General features: G+C 45.3%; 1 protein-coding gene and 1 long non-coding RNA gene across 3 annotated transcripts in view; one reads left to right on the top strand and one right to left on the bottom strand.

Moving 5' to 3' along the window:
• Positions 1-18,341, top strand: part of TGDS (TDP-glucose 4,6-dehydratase) — a 53,991-nt gene that overhangs the window by 32,408 nt on the left and 3,242 nt on the right. For both annotated transcript variants that reach the window (XM_073580455.1, XM_073580454.1), the window contains exons 7-11: positions 5,840-5,899; positions 8,757-8,800; positions 10,396-10,561; positions 12,890-12,948; positions 15,039-15,136. In XM_073580455.1, the coding sequence (XP_073436556.1) occupies positions 5,840-5,899; positions 8,757-8,800; positions 10,396-10,561; positions 12,890-12,948; positions 15,039-15,136 (427 nt within the window). The remainder of the gene's footprint in view (positions 1-5,839; positions 5,900-8,756; positions 8,801-10,395; positions 10,562-12,889; positions 12,949-15,038; positions 15,137-18,341) is intronic.
• LOC141094573 (uncharacterized) overlaps positions 14,877-18,341 on the bottom strand; it is a 78,233-nt gene continuing 74,768 nt past the window's right edge. Inside the window, exon 2 of the long non-coding RNA XR_012233109.1 lies at positions 14,877-15,307. This is a non-coding gene — a long non-coding RNA (uncharacterized lncRNA). The remainder of the gene's footprint in view (positions 15,308-18,341) is intronic.

Below are 18,341 nucleotides of genomic sequence, written 5' to 3'. Positions count from 1 at the left end.
GGAGGGGGTGTAGATGTAATAGGAGGGGGAGGATGGAAAGTGGCTGGAGGGGGTGCAGGTGGAGGAACTACTGTGGTGGGAGGAGGAGGAGGTTGGGAGGTAACTTGCTGGAGAGCAGCGTGGCATGAATGCATTACATGCATCTGCTGGGCAGGAGAGAGCGTTTCCATGCGCTCCACAACAGACCTGAAAAAGGTGTGGTTTGGCGAAGATCTTGCTTCTGAATGCATGGTTTGCAGAAGTGTCTTCACCTCCAGAATGCTGGAGTTGATCTGCTGATAGCCTGCGGAGATTTGCTCTGACAAGACTTTTAGACAGTTCTGGAAAGATGCATTCAGATGCAAGAACTCTGGCGCATAAGTCTTTTCCTGACCCCTCTGCCGCTGCCGCCCAGTACCCGCAGGTGTACTAGAGGTGGCAGGGGCAGAAGGGTGGGGTAAAGGGAAAGCGATCTCCTCACCAGCAGCTTCATGTAATGTAGGCGGCCACGATGCTCCTGTGCTGGTGGATGGGACAGATGGGTCGAATGTGTGGGAAGGTGCAGATGTACCGGGGCGGTCGAAGTGTCCCTCGGTGCCGGTCTCCTCAGGGATCGCCTCAGAAGGGTCCAATCGTGCCGGCTCCCGAGTGCTGCTCACCGTGCTGTGGAATAAAGAGAAAAAAAAACAATTAAAATACTGACATGGTATGGCCCTGGCTGAAAAAAAAATTTACATATAACATTTTTTTTCACATGTGGTGTGTAATATTTACCTTCTGGTGACCATTGTTTCCCGGAGGAACGACAGGGCTTCTGCGTACTTGTACTTGCTCCTGCGTCCTCCAGATCCACTCGGGGCCCGCATCTCTTTATTGAACTCCTTCTTGAAACGATCTCTCACAGACCGCCACCGATTCACAATTCTGTTCCCTGAAACGAGAAAGGAGTGGTTAGTATACAACATCAGTGTTTCCCAAACTCCAGTCCTCATGGTCCCCAGGGGTCATGTTTTCAGGATTTCCATAGTAAATAGAAATCCTGAACACATGATCCGTGGGGACCACGAGGACTGGAGTTCGGGAAACACTGGTTTACATCAAGCAACCGGTACTGTATATACTTACGCTCTTTAATCTGGGCCCGAGCTTCGAGGTCCTCCCAGCGGCCCACAAGGAGCGAACAGATTTCCTCCCAGAGTCGTCGGGTAATGATCAGGTCAGCGTGGCGGCGGTCAGCCATATTCCAGAGCGGCTCCCTTTCTCTGACGAGATCGATGAGGCGGTCCACATCAATCCCTCCATCCTCACCGTCAGAGTCGGGAGCACGCTGTGAAGGCTGTTAAAGAAAAAGACAAAAATAACATAATAGCCTCCACAAAAGAAATGAAATAAAAAGTGCAAAAAAACAAAGCAAAAATATTTATACTTACACGCTGGTGACCGCCGCGTTGCTGTCGCCGACGACCCTGGGAGGCACTGCGAGGACCTCTTGGCCAAGCACCAGATTGGGAAGACTAGAGAAGAAAACAAAAAATGTTATGTCTTTGGATGTAGGCATTTGTTTGCTGTGTGTGGTCTGCAGAACATTGTTTTCTATGTGTTGTGTGTAGTGTGATGTTGTGTTTCTGCGTTTGATGCAAAAAACTTACCAATTGTGAGCCCACTCCAGGTGTCTGTCCACCCCTTCCTTCTTCTTCTGGGAGCTCCTCTTCATCTTGTGATTCCTGTTTTGAAATAAAAGGCAATGAATAGACATATATTACAGAGAAGATGGATTTTGGAAATAAAAACTTACCGTCAAACGCTGACGATGCGAGGGAGGGCTCCCAGAAGATGATGTGCTGTCTTCCTGGTGGCCACACTCCATGCCTGTGGGTGGTGTTCCAGCTGCTGCCATTGCTGCTGCTGCTGCTGCATCTATTGGGCGGCTGTTGAATAAAGAGAAACAAAGGGCCAATGAATATCTTGATATTCAATAGCCCTAGTTTGGAGGAATGGGTTATTTGATAATTACCGTCTCTCATCTGCTGCTGGCCTCCCCTCCTCAGCATGTTCTATTTGCTGCTCCATTTGGGGTGGTGGTGATGCGGATGGTGCTGCAGTGGTCTCCTGCCTTCTCCTGCTTCGCTTGGTTGCTTTCTTGGGTGGCATGTTGGGTGTGGCTGTGGGTCCCACTGTCTTGCTTTTATATATGTCTTGTGGGCAGAGCTACTGAGCATGCTCAGACCAAAAAACCGGATCCGGCCGCCGGATCAGGCTTTCGCCGGATCCGGCGCATTGCGGCGCTCATAGGCTTTCATTGTGTGAAAAAGCCGGACGCGCCGGATCCGGCGTGTCCGGCTTTTTCGCCGGAGACAAAAAACGTTACAGTAGACGTTTTTTCCAGACGCCGGATCGCGACACATTGCCGGATCCGGCGAAAACCGGATGAAACGCATGGCCATCCGGCGCTATCCGGCGCAAATGCAAGTCAATGGGGGGGAAACCGGATCCGGCATTGCATTTCGCCGGATCCGGTTTCTGTCAAAAGCGCCGGATCGCGCCTGACGGCAAAAACCTGATGTGTGAAAGAGGCCTAAGGCCTCTTTCACACATCCGGTTTTTGTAATCCGGCACGATGCGGCGAAATTTTTAATAACCGGATCCAGCACCGGATCCGGTTTTGTCCCATAAGCTTTCATGGTCGCCGCATCGTGCCGGATGGTTATGCGTCGTGTCCGGTTGTTGCCGGACACTGCAAAAATTAGCCGTCCGGCATCTGCAAAAAACGTTCTCTGCAACGTTTTTTGTCAGCGCCGGACCGGCTTTTTCCAGAGCGCATGCCCGGACTCTGTGAATGTTAACCCCACAAGTGCCCGGCGAGAGAGAGAGAGATCTCTCTCTGTCACCCGGACACTTGTGAGAGATCTCTCTCGCCGGGCACTTGTGGGGTTAACACTCACAGTGTCTGGGTGAGAGCGAGAGATCTCTCTGTGGGGTTAACCCCACAAGTGCCCGGCAAGAGAGAGAGATTCTCTCGCCTGGACACTGATTGTTAACCCCACATGTCTTTCTCTCTCTCTCCACCCCCCCTCTCCTCTCCTCTCCCCTCCCCTCCCCTCTCCTCTCCTACCCTCCCCTCACCTCCCTTTCAGCAGCTGTCTCTCTCATCGGCTGCCTCTGTCCACCTCCTCCTACGGCTCCTTTAAATGTTGTCCGAGCCGTATCAGACGCCGCACACACATCCGGTGTCACGGCTGCAGGCCGGATCCGGCGGCCCGGCTTTTCGCCGCACGTCGCCGGACCCCACACACCGGATGTGTGAAAGTAGCCTAAGACTTTTTCACACGTCTGCAATTCACTGGCCATGTTTGGACTGTTGGGTCTGGGACCAGTCACTGGTCTCCTAAGGCTTCTTTCACACTTCAGTCTTTTAGAATCAGTCACAATCCATCAAAGTGTTGAAAAAACGGATCCTGTGCAGTTTGTAAAAAAACTGATGCATCGGATCTGTTTTTTGACAGATCCGTCAAAGCAGCAGTTGGTGGAATTTTAAAGGGACAGAATTCAGAGAGAGAGAAAATATTTGTCAGGCTATGGGGGTTAAATTAAATCAAGAAAAATTGTTCCAGGTATGCTCAGTTTGAAAAGCGGAATCCAGCGATGGATTCCATCTTTTGACAGACCGTGACGGATCCTGCGCCCATAGGCTTCCATTATAGCCAACGACGGACGGCGCTGGATCCGTCGCTGTCCGCCTTTTCGACGTACACAAACGTTACTTTCACCATTGTCTCCGGCCGACGGACAAAGAATTTATGACGGATCCGTCAAAGGACGGATTAAACGGACGGCCATCCGTCACAATCCATCGCTAATACAAATCTATGAGAAAAAAACGGATCCAGCGGTCAAACTTGCTGGATCCGTTTTTTTCACAAATCGACGGATTGTGACTGAAACAAAAAGACTGAAGTGTGAAAGAGGCCTAACTCAATCTTAAAAGCCACATGTACTGTATGTCTATGAAGCTCTAGAGTTCGGATTTGGAGACCAGCGGACATTTTGAGCAACTTAGTCTACATGTAGACCGCAAATTGTGGATGTGTGAAGCCATGAAGCCAGAATGTCTTGACACTTAAAGAGTAAAGGGGTATTCCCATCTCCAAGATCCTTTCCTAATATGTAGTAGGTGTAATAATATTAGCAAATTCCTCCAATTAGAAATGTATTATAATTCTTCTGATTTGCTATGTTACCTCAAGTGCAGGGCATTGCAGTGGCTTAGGTATCCATGGTTACGACCACTAACAACTGTCACTGTATGAGTGGTTGTAACCTTGACTACCTCAGCTACTGCAATGCACATGGGGGTAGGCAACATGGCGAATCAGAAAAACTATACTTTCCAATATTATTATTACACCTACTACATACAGTATTTAGGATAGGATCTTCAAGATGGGAATACTGCTTTAAGTTTCAGGTAAAATTAAATATAATCTGTTATGCTATCTTTTTTGGTAAAATTACACTACATGGAAACCCAATTACCCTAATCTAACTTATTGGTGGCTGTCTGATGCCGGTGGGGACCATCATGTGATGGGTCTGTCCGATGTAGCAGATATATCAGCATAGAGATTGAATGATCCCAGCAAAGAGCAAACAGATAAACAGCAAACTAGGGCACACAAATCACCACATTAACAGACGGAGCTATTTATCTGAAGTATTGCGGCATATATTTCAGTCAAAAAACGGAGGTGCTTGCATGAAAAAACATGAATATTTCAATGTGAAGCGAAGAAAGATGCAGCACTCACCAATATAGCTGAAAAACTGCGTCTTTATTTCACATGAATTCCATCAATAGATATGTGGACATGCAGGATGTTAGAGGAGTGCTAGGGGAGGGAGGTGCCGGACAACGTCCGTTTCGCAATTACTCGTTTCTACGGGTCCGTAGAAGCGATTAATCGCGAAACGGCTGTTGTCCGGCACCTCCCTCCCCTAGCATTCCTCGTCCTGCATGTCCACATATCTATTGATGGAATTAATGTGAAATAAAGACGCACAGTTTTTCAGCTATATTGGTGAGTGCTGGATCTTTCTTCTTTTTTCATATCAGCATAGAGACCATAGTATAACAAAGACTGATGGATTCCCTGCCACCAGAGCAGAGGGGCAGGTGTAACGTCCTGTGACAGCATCTCTCTATTCAGTGCAGGATGGAAGCATAGTGTCTGACTTTATGGTTACTCCCTTTTTGTAAAATGACTCTTTGGATATGGTAGTAAGTATTTTCAAGTGCTGCAGTTCCCTATCAGTATGGGTAATATGAAGGTGGAGGTTTGCTGAACAGATTAATGTTTCATCCATGTGCCACAAAACATAACACCATTAGGCTATGTTGTAAGTAACAAAAGTTAAGAATAAAAGATTCACGGACAACACAGCGTGCGTGTTACTTCTGCATGGTGTATAGGGTCTACGTGTTTTCTGTACGGCATGGCTGAGATTACTGCAGCCACTATGAGTCAGCAACATAGGATTTTGATGCCAAAATTGCAGAAATGAAACTGCAGATGATGCATCATGTTACTTTATTGAGAGGTTTCTCATTTTTGGTGTCTAATCTTGGTGCCTTCAATGTAACCTGTCATGTCCTACTGAGAACTGCATATGATACACGGACATTACAACAGGCTGTCACTGTCTGTGATATCTAAGCGGTCATGTTGTGAATTCTAGCATGTTCTGTAGCTGATAATATAGGATGCCTATGTCTGTATTGTATATGTTCAGGGAAACATTTGCCTTTGGTTGTGTACCAGTTTTTTTAATATTTATGATCAAGCCACATTCTGTTTCTCTACAGTTTCCAGTTATCATCACCAGAAGTAGCAATGTGTATGGACCACATCAGTACCCAGAAAAAGTTAGTGTCATTCATTTGTTTGCTAATTTTTTTTTTAATCTGGTTGTGTGTGTGAGATATACTGATAAAAAATAAAGGGAACAATAAACTTACCCCATTAGATATCACTGAATGAAATATTCCAGTTGCAGATCTTTATTCATTACATAGTGTAATGTGTTGAGAACAATAAAACATAAAGATCAATGTAAATCAAAAGTAATATCCCATGGAGATCTGGATTTGGAATGACACTCAAAATCAAAGTGGAAAATAAAATTACAGGCTTATCAATTTCAGTGGAAATGCCTCAAGACAAATGATCCTCATAGTGTGTGTGTGGCCTGCATGTACCTGTATGACCTCCCTACAACGCCTGGACATGCATTGAAGTGATGAGGCGGCAGGTGTTCTCCTGAGGGATCTCTTCCTAGACCTGGATTAAAGCATCAGCCAACTCCTGGACAGTCTGTGGTGCTACGTGGCGTTGGTAGATGGATCGAGACATGATGTCCGAGATGTGCTCAGTTGCATTCAGGTCTGGGGAATAGGCAGGTCAGTCCATAGCATCAATGTCTTCATCATGCAGTAACTGCTGACACACAGCCACATGAGGACTAGCATTGTGATGCATCATAAGGAACCCAGGGCACACTGTACCTACATACAGTCTCACAATGGTCTGAGGATCTCCCAGTACCTAATGGCAATCAGGGTACCTCTGGATAGCACATGGAGGGTCGCGTGGTTCTCCAAAGAAATGTCCCCCACCACCCGACTTCATTACTCACCTACTGCCAAACCGGTCATGCTGGAGGATGTTGCAGGTAGCATAATGTTCTCCACCGCGTCTCCAGACTTTGGCACATGTCATGTGCTCAGAGTGGACCTGCTCTCCTCTGTAAAGAGTACAGGCCGTCAATTTTGAATCTGCCAATCACCCTGTACGGTGTTGGGCTGTAAGCGCAACACCCATTTATGAACATCTGGCCCTCATACCACCCTTATGGAGTCTGTTTCTGACAGTTTGCAAACACATGGATGTTAGTGGCCTGTTGGAGGTAATTTGCAGGGCTCTGGCACTGCTTCTCCTTGCACAAAGAAAGAGGTAGCTGTCCTGCTGTTGGGTTGCCCTTGGACAGCCCACTCCATGTCTACTGCTCTGGACACTGTGCTGACAGACATGGTTACCCCTCTTGCCACAGCTCACATTGGTGTGCCATCCTGGATGAGCTGAATTACCTGAGAAACTTTTATGGGTTCCTACTGTACCTCTTAAGGGTGAGAGCAACTGCAAAATGTAAAAGTGACCAAAATAACCAAAAGGAGAACAGAGAAATGGTCTGTGGTCACCCCCTGCAGAACATCACCTTTTTATAGGGGTTGTCTTGCTAATTACCTCTCATTTCTACCCATTGGCTGTTGCATTTGCTCAACAGCAGGAGAAATTGATTCACAACCAGTATTGCTTCATAACTGGACAGGTGGATTTCACAGAAGTGTGATTGACTTGGAGTTACATTGTGTTGTTTAAGCATTCCCTTTATATTTTTTTTTAGCTCGCAGATAATTCCCTAAAACTATCCATTTACTTTATACAGGTGTTGTCTCATTGCCGCTTGGCTGTCAGGTTCTCCTCCATTTAGCCAAGCACACATGTGTTTTCCATGGGGAGAGCAGAGTAGGCCGTTGTCAGACTATGTTGAAATCCAGGAGGCTTAATCCTTTTTCCCCTGACATTTGCAACGTGGAGACATGGTTGTTGGGTGTCAATATTTTGATGACAGAAAACTGGTGTAGAGGGGTCTAGAGCACTGGAGAGCTGATGTTAGTCTTAGTTCTTGGATGACTGCAGATCTTTACACTTCACTGTAGTCTTCATCCATCTTTCTCCTAATAGTAATTCATTCAGAAGGTTTGATGTGTTTTCTGCTCCAGTGTGATTGTAAATGCAGCATTAAATGACATTGTAGAAGCATTAATTGCAGAAAGCATGGTTAACATCTGTTTTCCTGTTCTGTAATTCTGGTTTTATTGCCTGCACACCATGTTATTTCTTAAGTAAAGCAGTATGAAAGAAAGCCATTATGTGATCTTAATTGCAGTTTTCTGTGTTAGGTTTACCATTACTGCGTAAATCTGCACGGGGCCTGAAATAACCCGCTAAAAAGACATCTCTGTGCGTTTAAGTACTCAGTAGGCTTGTAAATGTCTAATTGATGGGGGTTTACTTCTGAGCTTCTGTCCTACTGCGTGGAATAAATGGCGGCGTTCTATACCAGGAGGACGTGTTCTAGTGTGTGTTGTCATAAGGGTTGATACAGACTAAGATATATAAACATCAGTCATAACATTAAAACCACCCGGCTAATATTGTCTAGCTTCTGCTCTGACCCATCAAGGCATGGTCTCCAGAATACCTCTTTAGGTATCCTGGTGCATCTGACATTAGCAGTAGCTTCTCCAAAGGGGTTATCCACCCACAGACAACACCGTCTCAATCTGGAGGGGAGTATACCGGAAGTGTTATTTTACGGGGGGCAAACATACAGATTGAGAAGGCGTTGTCTGAGTAGTGGACAAGCCCTGTAATTGGAAAGGTTTCTTCAGCACATCTCACATATGTTTGTTCGGATTTACTTTCGAGAATCTGGATGGCACGCTAAGTCCTTGGACTTTCTGAAGAGTTCCTTCCATTGATTGCTGAACACTTTTTGTTGTGGGGCAGTGCGTGTTATCCTGCTGCTGGTGGTTTATTGTGTGAGGTACAATGGGTCTTAGAAAGTGTCACATGGAGCAGACATATTTCTGATGTCTTTTTTCCTATTATTATGCTTCATCGTTACACCCTACTAATAATTGGTTTGTTTGCTTTCAGGTTATACCCAAGTTTATTTCATTATTGCAGCACAACAGAAAATGGTGAGTTATTCCAGTAAATGCCGATGTGCGAAATACAGAAACCATGTGAATCAAAGGGGTTGTCCGGTTCAGAAACTGACACGTTCCGGCAGCGCACAGTACGTGCCCTGGGGGGGGGGATTCACTGTGTGCGACTGCAGACTTATCATTTTGGGCTAGATAGCCACCGTAATGCAGTCATATGGTGGAATCTGGTGACGGATCACCCTGGGGTCTGTAATGAGTTTCATGGTCATTAAAGCTAGTACACTGCTGTGTAGCATGATAAAACACGAGTGCAAACATACTATTGTTGCGGTGTATATACTTGAGGTACGTTACTGCTCCCTAATTGCTGGATAGCGTTAGTGTGCTAACCTGTTTACCAGGCTGAACAATGCATCTGGTATAGTCAGTTACAGTTGTTCTTGATAGCTCAGGTCCTGATTACACAAGAGGACATGCTGGCAAAACCGGTGATCTTTTGGGGCAATCAGAATACCATTTCACCTGACGAGCCTGTTTACACTGCACGATTATTATGAAGCAAGCGGTGTTAGAAATGCACCCGGTTATGGTGCAGTGTAAGTGCCCCTTTGGATTGCTAGAGGAAACAAACTTTGATCCAGTATTCAAACTATCTGGAAAGCACTCTGAAAGTGCTCCCAATCCCATCAGGCGCTCTGGCTTCTGGAGTACACCCTACGTTATAGCTGACTGACCTGTTTTGTCTGCGCAACTTTTTTGTTTTCCTGAAAAAAAAATGATTTCAGCAGGATTGGTTTGTTAAAGGGGTTGTCCGTGTTTGGATAAAAGTCTGCAGTCATGTGACGGCAAATACCAAATCGTGATTTCCCCAATGAAAGCAGCAGTATCATGAACACGTATAGGATTTTCAAACTTGCGGTCACATGCCAACTAGCTTTGCTCGGCTTCTCTCAATAGAAGTGAATTTAGAGACGCTGAACACATCTAGTTGGCATGTGACCGCTTGTATGCAAATCGGGGAATTGTGAGTGTTCTGGGTTGCGCTACATGCGTCACAATTTGGTTGTCTGCAGTCACATAGACAGACTTTTGTCACAAGCCTGGACAACCCTTTGAAATAATTGGAAGTCAGTGTAACTGGATGAGTTTTAAAGGGTATCCGTTTTTCATCAGGGTGAAACTGATCCATTTGTTAGGCTTACTGGACATGTGAGCTCAGCCTAAGGGCACACTGCAGTATGTTCTCTCGGAGAATAGGGCCGATTATGCTGATGACACTCAGCTCAAACTCTGCCAGCGTTTCAGCCCAGTGTCATCTGTGTGTGATCCTATTCTCTCTCATGAGCAAATCACAGCACAGGTGGGGAGAAGATGGAGAACTTAATTTCTCCATTGTCTCTGTGAGCGTATATCTGAAGACATTCAAGTGCAGTCCAATGTTTAACATGCACTCACAGACTGGTATGAGTACGTGTGATCTGAGTATCAGAGTGACTCGCAGCACGTTACAATTATTTTCTCTTGTCAAATCAGCATGAGCAAATAATGGCAGCTCTGCACTGCCCCAGAGCCTAACCTTGGGTCGAGTGCTATCCGATGTAACAATTTTTTTTTCTTCTGGTTTAAAGCTGTATTCATGGTTCTGGCAGACAAACTCGGAATTTTTTATATGCCTCGGATGCAGTGGACGCCATATTGACCATTCTAAAGATGGGAAAGGCTGGCGAGATCTACAATATTGGTGCCACCTTTGAAATCTCTGTCACCCAGCTTGCTAAAGAACTAATCCGAATGGTGAGTTGTAGTAGTTGCCCGAGTTGAGTCTTAACTGTGAAACCACCCCTTTAAGGATAAGACCACATGCAGCAGCCGTTGTTTAGCAGAAGTGCAGTTTTAGGGTGTGTTCACACAGTGCTTTTTTCCCGCAATTTCTTTTTTCTCGCAATTTCTTTTTTCTGCATGGAAATCGCAGTGTTGGCAGAAACAACGCTACTTACATTGTGTAAGTTTTTGATGCTTGTTTTGAATGAGTAAAATCGCTCAGCAAAATGCTGAAATACCGTAATTGACGTGGTGTAAAAAAAATGCTCCTTTTCTCAAAAACAGAGGAAAACAATGCACTGAATGAAAATTTAGAAATCTCATTTACAGTATGTTGCTGGTACTGTAAAGTGTAGCTTTTTTTTTCTGCACGAAAAACTCTGGGAAAGAATGCAGCAAAAATGTAATGTGTGAATAAGCGCTTTCCATACAGTGTTGCGTTTTATTGAATGCTTGTCTTTATCCATGTAGTATTTTCAGATACAACTACTAGTTAGGAAAAGAGGTGACGTGATCCTGATGAATTTAGGCATGAGCTGTAGATTTAGTGGTGAGGGTTCAGATCATTTCTAGTGAGATCAGTAAGGCTATGTGCCCACGTAGCGATTTTTAAGCGTTTTTGCCGCGATTTTCGGCGCGAAAACGCTTAAAAATCGTGTACAGAACGCCTCCCATGCATTCCTATGGTATTCCGCACATGCTGTGCTAATGCTGCGCTTTTTTCCGCGGCGGAATCGCATCGCGGAAAAAATCGCAGCATGCTCATTCTTTTGTGCGGAATCGCAAAGAATTGCTGCGATTCCGCACCCATAGGAATGCATGAGAATCGCTTACTTCCCGCATGTGGCTATGCCCACCATGCGGGAAGTTAAGCATCTCATGTGCGGTTGGTACCCACGGTGTGGAGGAGAGGAGACTGTCCTCCAGGCCCTGGGTACCATACCCCTGTAAAAAAAAGAATAAAAAATAAAAAATCGGGGTATATTTACCTTCCGGTGTTTCGCGCTGCATTCCCGGCCTAGCGTTCCCAGTAATGCCTTGCGGCAAGGCCCTGTAATGACGTAGTCTCGCGTGACTCTAGCGGTCTCGCGAGATCGCTATAGCAACGCGAGACTACGTCATCACAGGTCTCGCAAGGCATTACTGGGAACGCTGAGGCCCGGGAATGCAGCGCGGGACGCCGGAAGGTAAATATACCCCGATTTTTTATTTTTTTTTAAGCATTTTAACATCCTATCTTTTACTATTGATGCTGCATAGGCGGCCTCAATAGTAAAAACCTGGTCACACTTGTCAAACACTATGTTTGACGAGTGTGACCAACCTGTCTATCACTTTCCAAGCGATGCTTCAAATCGCTTGGAAAGTGCTTGAATAACGCACGCGAAAATCGCGGCAAAATTGCGATCATAATCGCAGTAAAATCGCGGTGAAATCGCGCAGAAAAAAACGCGCGATTTCTGGGAAGGAGTCCGGTTTTTAGTGAGCGTTTTAAAACGCTACGTGTGCACATAGCCGAAAGCTTGCTTCAAAAGATTATCCGATCCTATCCTTGGTGCTAAATGTATAGTTCCTGCTCAGTGCGGTAAAGTGGCGGTGGGCACAGACGCTCATTAGAAATGTCTTTTCGGATTTTTGCTTGCAGCAAATTAAAGCACATAAAAAGAGATCTGTGAGAAGGTTTTTGCTATGTAGTCAGAAGAAGGTTAAAACACAGATTTCAGTGATGCCTCTCTTATCAAGCTCCTACTGTTCCTTACAAGTAATGAGTGTTTTAGCATCAGGAGTTTATCATTGCTGGACTAGAGCAGGGAGCCTGTTAGTCTGACTCCGCCCCCTTCTGGGCTAAGCAGCTCACTGTCTATAGACATTGTATATACAGAGCTTGGTGTGGGCGGAGTTAGCTTTTCAGCTCTGCTGCATTGCACCCATTAATCGAAGTGATACATTGTTGGATTCAGCTTCTCTTTGCCTACATGAGGCTCCTTTCAGATGAGGTAGCAAAAACCTGCTGATAGATTCCCTTTAAGCAGTTTCAGACTACCATATAGCTTCTTTAGTAGAAAATGTTTGAGATTTTCATTTCCGTGTCTTTGGTCTCCATGCCAGCATTGCCTGATTGCCTATTACTGCCAAGCTGTTCATAATAAAATAGTCTACGGTTATGGATGGAACAGCATAAGACAGATGTCCACTTCTCATGACTACGCTACTTTGCAGACTGATTTCTACTTTGGTATGTTCTTTGTAATGAAAGAAAATTTCTTGAAAACCTTTTTTGTTGTACTTTTCTGTTTTAAGATACAAAATACGTCCTCCGACACCGAAACTGAACTTTGGATGGATTATGTTAATGACAGGTAATATGCACATTTACCATCTCTGTATCTGCACATAAAATATTACAGTCCATAATCTTTTACTAATAGTTACGTATAATCCAGCATGTGAACATGTGCCCCCAATGGTCAGAACAGAGCAGGGGGCCTTTCACTGCAGGACATGACAGCACCACATTCAGCCCTTTCGTGGCTAGTTTTGCCTATTCTTGAATGGGATGGCGCTGGAGTACGAGGTTCATCCACATGGTAATATGGAGAGTCTGAAGAGTTCATACGTGCACAGAAAGCCAAGAGCCGAGGCTTGTCACTGGTATAGACAGTTGAAATCCAGCGTCAGAATATTCCATATAAAATGTATGACTTCTTCTACTAGAGTTTACAGGGAACAACCCAGAACAGAAAGAGGCTGCGTTCACCTGTCCATGTTTCACGGTCCGTATCTTCTGCTTGTTTCCTGATATGAACTCTAGAGTCTCCTATATTATGAGGCTGCTGAGTTCAGATCAAGAGAGGTGCATCCGATACCGGAATCGCTGTCCATACTCAGACATGGGAATGCAGTCTAGTCTACTCGTAGCCTCAGAGAGGATTATATGCAAATCATTGGAGCCGGGTTGTTCGGCTTAACTGTTTTTGAATTGAAGTTTTATGTTAAACATTATCTGATTGCCTGATGTCCACAGATGGGGGTTGTGCTCCCAGCCCAACGCTGGGACGCAGGACGCTTGGCATTTGCCACAGAACACCAGGATTGGCAAATTCGCCACTCTTCACAGATGAAAGCAGGTTCACACTGAGGACGTGTGACAGATGTGACAGAGTATGGAGATGCCATGGAGAGCTATATGCTGCCTGCAACTTCCTTACACGTGACCGGTTTGGCAGTGGGTCAGTAATGGTGTGGGGTGGCATTTCTTTGGAGGGCCGCACGGTGTTGGGCTGTGAGCACAACCCAGATCTGTGGACGTCGAGCACTCAGACCATCCTCATGGAGTCGGTTTCTAACCGTTTGTGCAGACACATGCACATTTGTGGCCTGCTGGAGGTCATTTTGCAGGGCTCTGGCAGTGCTCCTCCTGTTCCTCCTTGCATAAAGGCTGATGTAGCGGTCATGCTGCTGGGTTATTTCCCTCCTACGGCCCCCTCCATGTGTCCTGGTGTACTGGCCTGTCTCCTGGTAGCGCCTCCAGCCTCTGGCCATTACGCTGACAGACACAGCAAACCTTCTTGCCACAGCTCGCATTGATGTGCCATCCTGGATGAGCTGCACTACCTGAGCCACTTGTGTGGGTTGTAGATTCCGTCTCATGCTATCACGAATGTGAAAGCACAACCAACATTCAAAAGTGACCAAAACATCAGCCAGAAAGCATTGGTACTGAGATGTGGTCTGTGGTCCCCACCTGCAGAACCATTCCTTTATTGAGTGTGTCTTGATAATTGCCATCTGTTGTCTATTCCATTTGCACAACAGCGAAACAACAACAACAATTTCACAACAGTGAAATTGATTGTCAATCAGTGTTGCTTCCTAAGTGGACAGTTTTATTTCACAGAAGTTTGATTTACTTGAAGTTATATTCTGTTAAGTGTTCCCTTTATTTTTTTGAGCAGTGTATATTAATGGCCTTCTGAATGGCTAACGAACAAAATCAGCTGATTTATGCTGCCCAATGCTCCCTTCAGGGTTTATAGAAAATACAGTTTGAAGAGACAGACTAGTCCGGCGATGCGCCCATAGTCTGGCGCTGTCCCAGCTGGCTTTTCCTTGCACCTTCCCCAGTGATGGACAGGTCTTTCCCATGTGTTTACATCACCAAGAGCAACGTTGGGAAAAGCCGGCTGAGGGCACTACAAATTTGTAGTCTCACCTCGGTTTATCATATATTTAATATAATATATTTTCCCTGAAACACCAGCGTGCTACACAGAAAAGCATACTCGTCTGCCATTGTGCAGCCAGGCTCTGATTTATGCTGCGGGAAGTTTGCACAGCATGAATCGACTGACAGCTCCTTTTAATATTTACGCATAGCATATAAAATAAATGTCATCACATGCCCTGAAACCGTTCCCGATCTTAGGCGTATTTACCTTTTCTTCTACAGACCTGTCAATGATCTTCGTTATTTGATGAAGTGTGAAAAAATGAATACTCTGGGATGGCGACCAAAAGTGGAGTGGAAAGAAGGCATCGAAAGGACAAGTATGCTGTATAATATCTTCATGGAGAGTTTCAGAATTTGCTTTGCGCTGAGTCTCCACCATTGATTATCATAATGCTCTTGTAGAAGCAGTTTTCTCATCTTGTAAAGTTTTGGCTTCTGTCTTGGATATGCCATCACTTTATGATTCCTGGGGTTTGACCTCTCGTATCCTACATGTAATGAAAATGAAGGTTAGAAAGCTCTGTGTCTTTTCCTAATTGCTCCCTGCAATGTTCCCCATCACCCCGCTGTGCCAGCCTCCCTCACCTACCAGGCTGTAGACACGCCACTATACAGAGAAAACCAGTGATTGGGGCAGATCTTTACAGCAGCAATGTGTCCCCTTTGTTCGCAAGATCGGTAGGACTGTCACAGGTCAGACAAGCCCTGATCATAGGGGTGGCATATCCTAGCTGTATGTCATCACTGTGCGAGATGGGAAAATTCCTTTAGGCTATGTGCCCACGCTAACGTTTTTAAACGCTCAGGAAAAGGATCCCCTTTCCCAGAAAACGCGCGTCTTTTTCCGCGCGTTTGTTGCACGTTTTTTGACGCGTTTTTTGACACGCGATTTCTGGGAACATTGGGGATGGCTAAAAACGCTGAACAATGCGGGAATTAATGAGCATGCTGCGTTTTTAGCCGCTAAGCGATTCCTGAGCCAAAAACGCATGGAAATTAATTTGATGCATCTTTTAAGCATTTCTGCAGCGTCTGATCCGGCACAAACGCTGCAGAAACGCTTAACAAAATGCATCGTGGGCACACAGCCTTAATGTGGGTTTTTTTTTTTATTTGTTACTGCTTTGTTCCAAAAACCAAACTCAGAATTCACTAAACAACATATAGGATTGTTCACACTCCTCTAGAAAACCTGGATGCTCCATTGTGAAGCTCTGATCACTATTAACTGGGGGTACCCATGTCCATTTATTACATCCATATACATACATAACATACAAAATGTACACCATCAAATACCCATTTCAATATTGGTAATGTATCCATAAAAATCAGATGCTGCACATGTAAGGCTACTTTCACACTTGCGTTAGGAGACGCAGCGTACGCTCAGCTTGAAGCTCCGCCCCTGCCGCGCCTCCTCTGGTCAGCTCCGTCTATGGGCGCATGACGCTGCATGGGTACGCAGGCCGTGCGCAGGTATGCTTTTGCCGACGCATGCGTCCTTTTGACTGTGCGCCGGCCGCACCAAAATGCAACACGTTGCGTTTGGCGCAGGTTGGCGCACCGTCAAAAGGAAGTATGCGCTGCAAAAGCATACCTGCGCACGGCCTGCGTACCCAATGCAAAAGATAGGGTACGCAGGTCGCATGCAGCGTCATGCTCCCATAGACGGAGCTGACCGGAGGAGGCGGAGCTTCACACCGAGCGTACGCTGTGCCTCCTAACGCAAGTGTGAAAGTAGCCTAATTTGTATTGGATCAGATCGGGGGGTTTTGTGCATTCATAGACTTGAATAAGTGAGTCGCATCTGAAATGCGGAGGAGAATAGTGCATGCTGATTTTTTTTCCCACACATTATATGTAAAAAAGAACCCTATAGGGTAACATTGGTCCTTGTTACATGCACATTTCTGTATAATAGCATCATCTGAACAAGTCCCTGGTTGGGGAGCCTATATTATTGAGACACATTGATCCCAGTACCACATTTCCAATAACGACTTATTGGTGACTTTAATTTTCATCACCACATTAGTTTTAATTTCTCCTGAAGATTTTATTACTTTTGCCATCAAACCTAATGCAGCTGATAGTGTCAATGCCGTTGATATAATATTCCTTTGACTGCCATGACGACTTTTCTTACTTTTGACCAACGCACAACCTTAATTAGAAAATGAGAAACAAAAATAGTATCCCTATTTTTTTCTAAAAATGTCACCTAGTTCTTCACAATTGTGAGAAACAGTTTGTAAGAAATGCATAAAAAATCCTGTTTGTAGCTAAAAATCAGACCCGAGACAACGGAGGCACCACTGCCTGCGTCTCCATGTGCAAATCTCCGTGGGGGTGCTGGAGGGGGCTATGCCTCTGTTAATTATTTTTACTCAATCCATGCTTAAAAGGGTATATTTTACTGTTGGGCTAACTTGTTTAACTTCCCAATTAAGCAGCCAGAGCCGGCTGTCAATCAGCGTGACACCACTAGTCCCACCCTGTCAACAGGAAGAGAAACTGCTGCCCTAATGACAGGGGGTAGCTAAATCTCTGGCAGGAGCGGCCAATGACCGGGCGCTGGGTACAACAGGCAGGTAGCTGCCTTTATTAGCGACTACATGCCTTTTTTCTAAAGTCAGGGATACACCAAATTGATGGTAAATGTTTGGTTATGCTGTAGTGATGAACGAAGGTGCTCTGATAAGATATTCTCCGAGAATGCTCGGGTGCTAACTGAGTGACTTCAGCGTTCTCGAAAAATAATATTCAAGTCCCCGTGGCTGTTTGACAGCGCAGAGATCACCTGTTTGTTAGACAATCCCTGCATGCGTTGTGGTGGTTGAACAGCCGTGGGGACTGGAACATAGTATTCGAGCACGCTGAAGACATTCAGTTAACACCTTAATCCCAGCACGGTCACTCATTGCTATGTATCGGAACAGGATATGGGAACATAGGGCAAATGTCTGTAATCCTAAGCGGGAACAGCACCATCCAATACACAGTTGTACACTGGTGGTGTTACGTCTGAACTCGTGTCATGGCTTAACACATCTGCCTGCAAGCGAGTGAATAAAATACTTTTAGCTGGAGAATATACCGGTAAATATGACATTTTATGTTGAAAATATGCAGCTTTGTTTAAAAAGATACAGTTGTAAAAAATAAAATCTTTTGTAATGATAGAAAGAAAAGCTGTTTCATACTCCTGCAAGAAGAAATGCTAGCCATGGTGTAAAACGGCACACTCACACTGTCCGCTTCACATGTCCGAGGAATAAAGGCTGCATGTGAACCCACTTCCAAAAAATAATTTCTCCCTAGGTTATTGCTCCCCCTCATACTCCCTAGCCCTAGCAACCATATTTCTGAAATGTGTGTGTGATATGCATGGCCTGGGCCATCTGTCCCTGGTGGTGGAACAGGCAATATCCCCTTGTTGTGTCTCATCCATCTTCTTCTTTCATTATGTAGAACATATACGTTTAGAACGTGACTGACACTTATCTGGAGCAGGCATTA

This window comes from Dendrobates tinctorius, unplaced genomic scaffold (genome assembly GCF_039654945.1).
Source record: "Dendrobates tinctorius isolate UK_male_01 unplaced genomic scaffold, ASM3965494v1 ptg000064l, whole genome shotgun sequence".
Taxonomy (NCBI): Eukaryota; Metazoa; Chordata; class Amphibia; order Anura; family Dendrobatidae; genus Dendrobates; species Dendrobates tinctorius.
Note: the sequence above shows the minus strand (reverse complement) of the source record. Positions and strands in the feature narration are given on the sequence as shown.